Raw genomic sequence first — 11,128 nt, forward strand, 5'->3', positions numbered from 1 at the left:
TTTTGGGGTTCATGGTCTGTAAAAACAGAAGGAGCCGACCAGATAAACCAGCTCCAGACTTCATGACATCCCCTCTTGATTATTTGGTTTTTAAAAAAGAAGATTTTTGAAAAAACAAACGAACAAAAAAAAAAAAAAAGCGGAATGAAGTTTTTCTTCGAGCGGAACCTTTTTTTTCTGCTTCCTGTCTCCGACCGGACTCAGTTCCCCGATGCTCCCCCATGTGTTTTATCTCCTGACGAGCTTGGACTCTCCGCCCCATTCGCTTTTTGTTTATTTGTTAGTTTATTGACCAGATTGTTTTCCGGTAAATATGCCGGGAGGCGGCAGCTCTTTGTTCTCCGGGTTCCGGGTTCTGGGTCTTTACTCCAACCACGTGCCGCACGCGCTCCGATACCACCTGAAGCACCGGGAGTTCTACGTGGTGACGGCGGTGGGGAGAAGCTTCCACACATTCAATGTAAGATCAGCTTTATTGATTGCGATCGATGATCCACTGATGCTGCTCAGTAATACGTGTCCGTCACAAATAGCAGCGCGTGCACGAAAACACGCAACAGTTCAACATCTGGGCTGCAGAGACGCTCCTTCTCAGGGACATGTCCAGGACTCCACCATCTGTTGTTAACCAGCTCTGTGATCCTCCTCCTTTACTGTTAGCGCTCTGTCTGCAGTCTCTGTCTGCTCGGATAGTCTTAAAGCTGAGCAGAGAGCTGTTAGAGCTGTTCCTGCAGCCAGGTCCAGGATTCCACCATCTGTTGTTAACCAGCTCTGTGATCCTCCTCCTTTACTGTTAGCGCTCTGTCTGCAGTCTCTGTCTGCCCGGATAGTCTTAAAGCTGAGCAGAGAGCTGTTAGAGTTGTTCCTGCAGCCAGGTCCAGGATTCCACCATCTGTTGTTAACCAGCTCTGTGATCCTCCTCCTTTACTGTTAGCGCTCTGTCTGCAGTCTCTGTCTGCCCGGATAGTCTTAAAGCTGAGCAGAGAGCTGTTAGAGTTGTTCCTGCAGCCAGGTCCAGGATTCCACCATCTGTTGCTAACCAGCTCTGTGATCCTCCTCCTTTACTGTTAGCGCTCTGTCTGCAGTCTCTGTCTGCCCGGATAGTCTTAAAGCTGAGCAGAGAGCTGTTAGAGTTGTTCCTGCAGCCAGGTCCAGGATTCCACCATCTGTTGTTAACCAGCTCTGTGATCCTCCTCCTTTACTGTTAGCGCTCTGTCTGCAGTCTCTGTCTGCCCGGATAGTCTTAAAGCTGAGCAGAGAGCTGTTAGAGTTGTTCCTGCAGCCAGGTCCAGGATTCCACCATCTGTTGCTAACCAGCTCTGTGATCCTCCTCCTTTACTGTTAGCGCTCTGTCTGCAGTCTCTGTCTGCCCGGATAGTCTTAAAGCTGAGCAGAGAGCTGTTAGAGTTGTTCCTGCAGCCAGGTCCAGGATTCCACCATCTGTTGTTAACCAGCTCTGTGATCCTCCTCCTTTACTGTTAGCGCTCTGTCTGCAGTCTCTGTCTGCCCGGATAGTCTTAAAGCTGAGCAGAGAGCTGTTAGAGTTGTTCCTGCAGCCAGGTCCAGGATTCCACCATCTGTTGTTAACCAGCTCTGTGATCCTCCTCCTTTACTGTTAGCGCTCTGTCTGCAGTCTCTGTCTGCCCGGATAGTCTTAAAGCTGAGCAGAGAGCTGTTAGAGTTGTTCCTGCAGCCAGGTCCAGGATTCCACCATCTGTTGTTAACCAGCTCTGTGATCCTCCTCCTTTACTGTTAGCGCTCTGTCTGCAGTCTCTGTCTGCCCGGATAGTCTTAAAGCTGAGCAGAGAGCTGTTAGAGTTGTTCCTGCAGCCAGGTCCAGGATTCCACCATCTGTTGTTAACCAGCTCTGTGATCCTCCTCCTTTACTGTTAGCGCTCTGTCTGCAGTCTCTGTCTGCCCGGATAGTCTTAAAGCTGAGCAGAGAGCTGTTAGAGCTGTTCCTGCAGCCAGGTCCAGGATTCCACCATCTGTTGTTAACCAGCTCTGTGATCCTCCTCCTTTACTGTCAGCGCTCTGTCTGCAGTCTCTGTCTGCCCGGATAGTCTTAAAGCTGAGCAGAGAGCTGTTAGAGCTGTTCCTGCAGCCAGGTCCAGGATTCCACCATCTGTTGTTAACCAGCTCTGTGATCCTCCTCCTTTACTGTTAGCGCTCTGTCTGCAGTCTCTGTCTGCCGGGATAGTCTTAAAGCTGAGCAGAGAGCTGTTAGAGCTGTTCCTGCAGCCAGGTCCAGGATTCCACCATCTGTTGTTAACCAGCTCTGTGATCCTCCTCCTTTACTGTTAGCGCTCTGTCTGCAGTCTCTGTCTGCCCGGATAGTCTTAAAGCTGAGAAGAGAGCTGTTAGAGTTGTTCCTGCAGCCAGGTCCAGGATTCCACCATCTGTTGTTAACCAGCTCTGTGATCCTCCTCCTTTACTGTTAGCGCTCTGTCTGCAGTCTCTGTCTGCCCGGATAGTCTTAAAGCTGAGCAGAGAGCTGTTAGAGTTGTTCCTGCAGCCAGGTCCAGGATTCCACCATCTGTTGTTAACCAGCTCTGTGATCCTCCTCCTTTACTGTTAGCGCTCTGTCTGCAGTCTCTGTCTGCCCGGATAGTCTTAAAGCTGAGCAGAGAGCTGTTAGAGCTGTTCCTGCAGCCAGGTCCAGGATTCCACCATCTGTTGTTAACCAGCTCTGTGATCCTCCTCCTTTACTGTTAGCGCTCTGTCTGCAGTCTCTGTCTGCCCGGATAGTCTTAAAGCTGAGCAGAGAGCTGTTAGAGCTGTTCCTGCAGCCAGGTCCAGGATTCCACCATCTGTTGTTAACCAGCTCTGTGATCCTCCTCCTTTACTGTTAGCGCTCTGTCTGCAGTCTCTGTCTGCCCGGATAGTCTTAAAGCTGAGCAGAGAGCTGTTAGAGTTGTTCCTGCAGCCAGGTCCAGGATTCCACCATCTGTTGTTAACCTGCTCTGTGATCCTCCTCCTTTACTGTTAGCGCTCTGTCTGCAGTCTCTGTCTGCCCAGATAGTCTTAAAGCTGAGCAGAGAGCTGTTAGAGTTGTTCCTGCAGCCAGGTCCAGGATTCCACCATCTGTTGTTAACCAGCTCTGTGATCCTCCTCCTTTACTGTTAGCGCTCTGTCTGCAGTCTCTGTCTGCCCGGATAGTCTTAAAGCTGAGCAGAGAGCTGTTAGAGTTGTTCCTGCAGCCAGGTCCAGGATTCCACCATCTGTTGTTAACCAGCTCTGTGATCCTCCTCCTTTACTGTTAGCGCTCTGTCTGCAGTCTCTGTCTGCCCGGATAGTCTTAAAGCTGAGCAGAGAGCTGTTAGAGTTGTTCCTGCAGCCAGGTCCAGGATTCCACCATCTGTTGTTAACCAGCTCTGTGATCCTCCTCCTTTACTGTTAGCGCTCTGTCTGCAGTCTCTGTCTGCCCGGATAGTCTTAAAGCTGAGCAGAGAGCTGTTAGAGTTGTTCCTGCAGCCAGGTCCAGGATTCCACCATCTGTTGTTAACCAGCTCTGTGATCCTCCTCCTTTACTGTTAGCGCTCTGTCTGCAGTCTCTGTCTGCCCGGATAGTCTTAAAGCTGAGCAGAGAGCTGTTAGAGTTGTTCCTGCAGCCAGGTCCAGGATTCCACCATCTGTTGTTAACCAGCTCTGTGATCCTCCTCCTTTACTGTTAGCGCTCTGTCTGCAGTCTCTGTCTGCCCGGATAGTCTTAAAGCTGAGCAGAGAGCTGTTAGAGTTGTTCCTGCAGCCAGGTCCAGGATTCCACCATCTGTTGTTAACCAGCTCTGTGATCCTCCTCCTTTACTGTTAGCGCTCTGTCTGCAGTCTCTGTCTGCCCGGATAGTCTTAAAGCTGAGCAGAGAGCTGTTAGAGTTGTTCCTGCAGCCAGGTCCAGGATTCCACCATCTGTTGTTAACCTGCTCTGTGATCCTCCTCCTTTACTGTTAGCGCTCTGTCTGCAGTCTCTGTCTGCCCAGATAGTCTTAAAGCTGAGCAGAGAGCTGTTAGAGTTGTTCCTGCAGCCAGGTCCAGGATTCCACCATCTGTTGTTAACCAGCTCTGTGATCCTCCTCCTTTACTGTTAGCGCTCTGTCTGCAGTCTCTGTCTGCCCGGATAGTCTTAAAGCTGAGCAGAGAGCTGTTAGAGTTGTTCCTGCAGCCAGGTCCAGGATTCCACCATCTGTTGTTAACCAGCTCTGTGATCCTCCTCCTTTACTGTTAGCGCTCTGTCTGCAGTCTCTGTCTGCCCGGATAGTCTTAAAGCTGAGCAGAGAGCTGTTAGAGTTGTTCCTGCAGCCAGGTCCAGGATTCCACCATCTGTTGTTAACCAGCTCTGTGATCCTCCTCCTTTACTGTTAGCGCTCTGTCTGCAGTCTCTGTCTGCCCGGATAGTCTTAAAGCTGAGCAGAGAGCTGTTAGAGTTGTTCCTGCAGCCAGGTCCAGGATTCCACCATCTGTTGTTAACCAGCTCTGTGATCCTCCTCCTTTACTGTTAGCGCTCTGTCTGCAGTCTCTGTCTGCCCGGATAGTCTTAAAGCTGAGCAGAGAGCTGTTAGAGCTGTTCCTGCAGCCTTATATTCCTGCTGTGTCCTCTGATAAGGACGACCTCGTCCATTTTATCCACCACAGATCTCACATTTCCCCTGATGATTAAAGGAAGAAATGGTTTAAACTTCCTCCTCCTTTTTTTCTCCATTTTGTTCCGGCTCTGCATCCTAAACATCTGCTCTTTAGCGCTTCATGATTTTGTGTCTTATTCCATCCTCTCACCAGGGTGGCGCCATTCTACCCTTGAATGTTTTGTAGGAATTTCTATGTTCTTGTCTCTGAAAACTGATTTAATGTCAGAACGCTGTGTGAAACTAATTATTAACAAACTGATTACCTGCAGGTGAGCAGGTTGGGGATCGTTGCCATCAGTGAGTACTTTGATTCCTTTTCTTATTTTTCTAACTTTTTCATTCTCATGATGTCATTCTCTGATTGGCTCTGGTGCTGTGATGTAACTTGCTGCGGTTTCCTAGGTAACAGCCTCTTGGATGACATCACCTGCTTGGCGGCCGATAGGATGTTGGTGTTTGCCGCCACGGGTCGGCTCATCTGTGCCTTCGCCCGGAATAAAGAGGTTAAAAAAAACTTTGTTCAGAAACAACAGCAAACATACTCGACTGACTTTTGTTTCTTTATTTATTTGTTTTTAAATAAAGTTTTTGATCCTGTTTGCTCTCCTTACAGGTGGTGATGCGTTACCATGGACACAAACAGGAAGTGCGCCTGCTGCTTCCTCTGGGTGATCAGCTGATCTCTGCTGACAGCGGCGGTGATGTCATCGTGTGGGACGTGCAGGGGGGAGGTGAGCTGGAAGGGGCGGGGCTTTAGCCTGACTCACCTGCTCCTGCAGCGTACCTGTGCTGTAACCCATCATGCCTTGCTCTCTGTGTACCTCAGATGTCTACCTGCGGCTGCAGTTTGACCCGAACGTCTTCAACGTGTCGGCCATGATGCACCCGAGCACCTACCTCAACAAGGTGCTGCTGGGCAGCTCCCAGGGTGCACTGCAGCTGTGGAACATCAAGACCAGGTGAGACTGCGGTGATGTCATGAGGTTGATGATGACATTGTGAGTTAATAAATGTGTGTTTGATCCTTAGTAAGCTGCTCTTCACCTTCCCCGGGTGGTCGGCAGGAGTCACCGTTCTGCAGCAGGTCAGTTATCAGTTTTTCAGTCAGTTCTGATCAATCGCTCACTGATCAATTAAAATCATCTAAGAATCGGATTGTAATTGGCTTTACTTTGTACTGTGTCTTTGAAGTGTCCGGAGATGAGATTGGTTGTAATTTGGTGCTTTATAAACTGAACTGAGGTAAACTGAATCGATCAGTCTGATCGATCAGTACTGATCGATCAGTAATCAGGTGATCAGGGCAGAAGCTGTTATTGACCGTTAACAGTTCATTAACCTGAATGAAACCTGCTAATAAAGACTTCATCTCCCAGAGTCCTGCGGTGGACGTGGTTGGTGTTGGCACGGCAACGGGCCGCATCATCATTCACAACATCCGTTTGGACGAGACGCTGATGACCTTCATGCAGGACTGGGGACCAATCAGCACACTGGCTTTTAGGACAGGTGCGCTACTCACCTCCATGTAATGCCACTGTGTGTCAGATCAATAAGACATCGATCTTAATCAGGGACATCTGCATACCTTTAATACCTGTTCCTCACCTGTTCCTCACCTCTTCCTGTTCCTCACCTGTTCCTCACCTGTTCCTGTTCCTCACCTGTTCCTCACCTGTTCCTGTTCCTCACCTGTTGCTCACCTGTTGCTCACCTCTTCCTCTTCCTGTTCCTCACCTGTTCCTCACTGTTGCTGTTCCTCACCTGTTTGTCACCTGTTCCTCACCTGTTCCTCACCTGTTCCTCACCTGTTGCTCACCTGTTCCTCACCTGTTTGTCACCTCTTCCTCTTCCTGTTCCTCACCTGTTGCTCACCTGTTCCTCACCTGTTTGTCACCTCTTCCTGTTCCTCACCTGTTCCTCACCTGTTTGTCACCTCTTCCTCTTCCTGTTCCTCTTCCTGTTCCTCACCTGTTTGTCACCTCTTCCTGTTCCTCACCTGTTCCTCACCTGTTGCTCACCTGTTCCTCACCTGTTCCTCACCTGTTCCTCACCTGTTTGTCACCTCTTCCTCTTCCTGTTCCTCACCTGTTCCTCACCTGTTTGTCACCTCTTCCTCTTCCTCTTCCTGTTCCTCACCTGTTGCTCACCTGTTGCTCACCTGTTGCTCACCTGTTGCTCACCTGTTCCTCACCTGTTTGTCACCTCTTCCTCTTCCTGTTCCTCACCTGTTCCTCACCTGTTTGTCACCTCTTCCTCTTCCTCTTCCTGTTCCTCACCTGTTGCTCACCTGTTGCTCACCTGTTGCTCACCTGTTGCTCACCTGTTCCTCACCTGTTTGTCACCTCTTCCTCTTCCTGTTCCTCACCTGTTCCTCACCTGTTTGTCACCTCTTCCTGTTCCTCTTCCTGTTCCTCACCTGTTGCTCACCTGTTGCTCACCTGTTGCTCACCTGTTGCTCACCTGTTCCTCACCTGTTGCTCACCTGTTGCTCTTCCTGTTCCTCACCTGTTGCTCATCTGCTTTTATATTAGACGGTCCTCCCATTGTGGCGTCTGGCAGTTCTCAGGGCCACATTGCATTCTGGGATTTGGAACGCCGTCAGCTTGTTGCCCAACACAGACACGCCCACAGAACAGCTGTTGCCGCAGCAACATTCCTCCACAGAGAGCCGTTATTGGTCACCAACGGAGCCGATAACGCCATCAAGGTGAGAGAAACAAACGATTATTCAAAGGTACTTGAAAAGATTTCCTACTTTTTAAACATCTCCTCAACCTCAGGTGTGGATATTTGACCAAGAGGGGGGAGGAATCAGGCTACTGCGGAGTCGCCAAGGCCACAGTGCTCCTCCGACCACCATCCGTCACCATGGCAACGATGGAAAGAACATCCTCAGTGCTGGTAAAAGCCGCTGCATATGTCACATAGATCGTCTCAGGTGTTTCCATGTGAATCAGAGCTGTGTTTGCAGGTCAGGACGGGACCCTTCAGTCGTTCTCCACAGTCCACGAGCGGTTCAACAAGAACCTGGGCCACGGTAAGCTCAACCCTCGGTCCTCCAACCTGCCGCTATTCAGAAAACTGGCTCATCATCACGTCGTGTTCAGTTAGGCCTGAAGATCTGGATTATTCATGGAGTCTGGTTGGAATGTGCTGCTGTTTTTTTCCAGGTTCTCTAAATAAGAAGAAGGAAAAGAAGAAGAAGAGAGGCCTGTCGTACGAGGAGCTGCGTCTTCCTGCCATCACGGCGTTCTCCTCAGGCGAGCAATCTGACACACGGTCCCTGAACGCCACACAGAAAAAGTCCCGTTTTAACAATACCTGACGTTCTCCTTCTTGATTGACAGCTGTCACTCGTCAGTCAGACTGGGATGGCATCGTTGCTTGTCATCGCGGTCGCCTAGCAACAACCACATGGAACTACCAGAGGTGCACCATGGGAGCTTATCACCTGCAGCCACCAGGTGCCAGAAGAGATGCCATGGCCACGGTAACAGCTTCTTCACACTTTTGGCTCTCTAAGCCCCGCCCCTTGTTGCTCTGTCACATGGCGTCCTGTCTTTGTTCGCAGGCTGTTGACATCACTTCCTGTGGTAACTTTACTGTGATTGGCTCATCATGTGGCCATGTTGACGTCTACAACCTGCAGTCTGGTCTGCACCGAGGTTGCTATGGTGACAACGAGAAAGGTGTGTTCACCCGTTTTTGTTGCTTCTAATACACGTATATAAATGTGTGTGTACAGGCGTGTTCACCCGTTGTGTGATTGGTATGTTGTGTTCGTCTTCATCATAAATCCCTCCTCTTCTCCGGCTCCAGCTCACAGTGGCGTGGTGCGAGGTGTTGCCACGGACGCATTGAACCAGCTGACACTCACCACTGGCTCTGATATGTTGCTCAAGTTCTGGCGTTTCAAGACGAGGAAACAGGAAGCAGAGCTGAAGCTGAATGCTGCACCAGCTAGCATAAAGCTACATAGAGACAGGTAGCAACTGTTAGCATGAAGCTAGGTGGCTAGCAGTCAGCTTGATGTTAACATGTTCTTTTGTTTTCGCCTTGTTAGCGGGATGCTAGCTTTAGCGCTGGATGACTTCACATTGGTGATTGTTGACATAGAAACGAGGAGAGTTGTGAGGAAGTTTGCGGGCCACCATGGCAACATCAATGATATGGTGGGTTGAGAAGCTGCTAATGGTGCCAGTTTGTTGTTCTGCAGATCTATAATGTGGACGTAGAAGGCAACGTGCACAGTTTGTGTAAATGTTGCTACATGCTAACAGGTTGGTTTCAGAGAGAAATGAACGTCTGTTTATGACTCAGACTTTCAGCCCTGACGGCCGCTGGCTGGTTACCGTGGCGATGGACTGCACTGTGCGTACCTGGGACATCCCCGCTGGAAGGTGAGTGTCAACATTCAGATGTAGCTTTATTCGGTTTCATCTTTCCCAGCTTCTATGAAAATTAAAAAGAAGAAAGTTAGAAAACACCAGCTGGATTTTATTGTTTTTATTCAAAATGGCGTCCGCTCCAGAATAACCTGATGACATCACTGTGTTGGACGGACAGGCAGTAAAACAGCTAAAGCTAGCAGCTAATCTGAGATCTTCTTCTCTCCTCAGTCTGGTCGACTGCTTCCTGGTTGCCACGGCGCCGGTGTGCGTGTCCATGTCACCAACAGGAGACTTCCTGGCGACGGCTCACGTGGACAGTCTGGGCATTTACCTCTGGTCAGAACAGCCTGTGGTTAGCAATGACATCACTGTGTTTTTGAGTCCTCTATCAGCCAATCACAGTGCAGCTCTTCTCCTTCAGGACCAATAAGAGTCTGTGTGGGCCTGTGGGGCTCCGCCCCCTCCCTGCTGATTACCAACCAGCTGAGGAGATGCTGCCTGGTGTCACCGTGGAGAAGGAGGAACAGGAAGTGACATCAGAGGAAGCTGAAGACGTGTACCAGTCAGCTGAGCAGCTGGGGGCGGAGCTTGTGACGCTGTCTCTGCTGCCGGAGTCTCGATGGAAGAGTCTGCTTCACCTGGACAACATCAAGGTGAGTGGCCAGCTGACAGGTGCGACCTGCGAGGAGGATGCGGCGCACCGTGTGACGCATGTGTTGTTTACAGAGGAGGAACAAGCCAGTGGCGCCCCCCACTGCTCCACCCGCTGCTCCCTTCTTCCTGCCAACAGTTCCTGGTTTCACGCCTCGGTTTACGTTGCCCACGGCAACTCAGGACACTCAGGTAGAGCCAATCAGAACTCAGGACCCAACCCCCGGAGTGTTCTGTGTGTTTAAGTTGATCTAAATATGGTCATGCTTCCTGTGTGTCAGTCGAAGGTTCTGGCCTGGGATTCGCTGACTCAGAGGTCCGAGTTTGGTTCTGCTCTGGAGTCGGCGCTGCATTCTGGGTCATGTGAGTCCAGACCTGCGTTAATCATTTATTATGACAAAAGATTTCAGCTGATATTTACTGATTTGTTTGATTAGATGTGGATTGTTTCTTGCTCTTTAATCATAATTTAAGTTAATTAAAAATCCAGGCGGTTGTTTTCAGTCACAGACCTTCGACAGGTGCGTTCAGGTGAGTCCGTTAAACTGTCAATCACCTACTTCTGACATGAGCTCAATAACTTCTGCAGTCGATCGACCGCTGCGCCTCCTGAAGGATTGTGGGCCGGCAGCGCTCTCCCTGGAGCTCACCTGCCTAACTTCAGAGGGGGGCGGAGCCAGTAGCCTCCTATTTGCCTTCATTCAGATGATTGACAGCATGCTGGTCAGTGGGCGGGACTTCGACTTGGCTCACGCCTACTTGGCCCTTTTCTTAAAGGTCAGCCAATCAGAAGGTAGCTTTCTTTTATTGTGAAAGTGCCACGGTTTCTTGTTTACCATCAGGTTTGTTTGTTTATTTCTCAGCTCCACCTCCGTGCGCTGTCACAGGACGCCGCCGCCATGGCATCTCTGCTCCGCCTCTCATCGCGGCTAGAAGCAGGGTGGGCGGAGCTACGAGCATCTTTCGACCAATCATTGTGTCTGCTGTTGTTCACAAAGACTGCACTGCTGTGACGCACGTGCACTCTCACACGTGCACTCTCACACATGTTCACACACGTGCACTCTCACACGTGCACTCTCACACATGCACTCTCACACATGGTTTTGGATTAAAAGTTGTTGATTCTTCTTCGTGTGATTTTGTGTTTCTGTTATTTTGAAACTTTGCTGCTTCCTCAGATCAATCGATCTGAACTGACTGATCAGAAACGACAGTGATCAGTAAACACTGTCAGCAGTGTAAACTGATACAGAGATGACCCGACAGACCCTGAATGCAACATGGTTTCACACCTTGAAGGTTTTTAAACCTTCCTTGAACAGGTGCTCTGCCTAAAATCACATCACGAGGTCACATGACTCAAAGCTCCAATCAGATGAGAGAGAAATGGTGACACATGACCACAGCGATGACATAACTTCCTGTCTGACGTACAGGTGTCTGAATCAGAAACAGGTT

The 11,128-nt window shown here is 50.0% G+C and overlaps 1 protein-coding gene across 1 annotated transcript; it reads left to right on the forward strand.

Moving 5' to 3' along the window:
• The first annotated feature begins 240 nt into the window (after window positions 1-240).
• On the forward strand, window positions 241-10,797 carry wdr36 (WD repeat domain 36). The gene is made up of 22 exons (XM_072372006.1): window positions 241-460; window positions 4,892-4,919; window positions 5,025-5,125; window positions 5,236-5,353; window positions 5,449-5,581; window positions 5,652-5,706; window positions 5,999-6,131; window positions 7,157-7,332; window positions 7,406-7,526; window positions 7,597-7,662; window positions 7,796-7,885; window positions 7,973-8,115; window positions 8,197-8,314; window positions 8,445-8,610; window positions 8,689-8,797; window positions 8,946-9,025; window positions 9,245-9,352; window positions 9,438-9,669; window positions 9,743-9,859; window positions 9,949-10,030; window positions 10,257-10,444; window positions 10,531-10,797. The coding sequence occupies exons 1-22, from the start codon at window positions 314-316 to the stop codon at window positions 10,678-10,680; spliced, it is 2,661 nt and encodes an 886-aa protein (XP_072228107.1). The 5' UTR covers window positions 241-313; the 3' UTR covers window positions 10,681-10,797.
• The last annotated feature ends 331 nt before the right edge of the window (window positions 10,798-11,128 follow it).

The sequence above is a fragment of the Leuresthes tenuis genome, unplaced genomic scaffold (genome assembly GCF_036924035.1).
Source record: "Leuresthes tenuis unplaced genomic scaffold, fLeuTen1.0.hap1 SCAF_19, whole genome shotgun sequence".
In the NCBI taxonomy this organism is placed as follows: Eukaryota; Metazoa; Chordata; class Actinopteri; order Atheriniformes; family Atherinopsidae; genus Leuresthes; species Leuresthes tenuis.

Coding starts and splice junctions, on each gene's coding strand:
- wdr36 (XM_072372006.1), top strand. CDS start 314: ATGCCGGGAGGCGGCAGCTCTTTGTTCTCCGGGTTCCGGGTTCTGGGT. Junction 5,582..5,651: donor CTGTGGAACATCAAGACCAG/GTGAGACTGCGG, acceptor TTTGATCCTTAG/TAAGCTGCTCTTCACCTTCC. Junction 7,663..7,795: donor CAACAAGAACCTGGGCCACG/GTAAGCTCAACC, acceptor GTTTTTTTCCAG/GTTCTCTAAATAAGAAGAAG.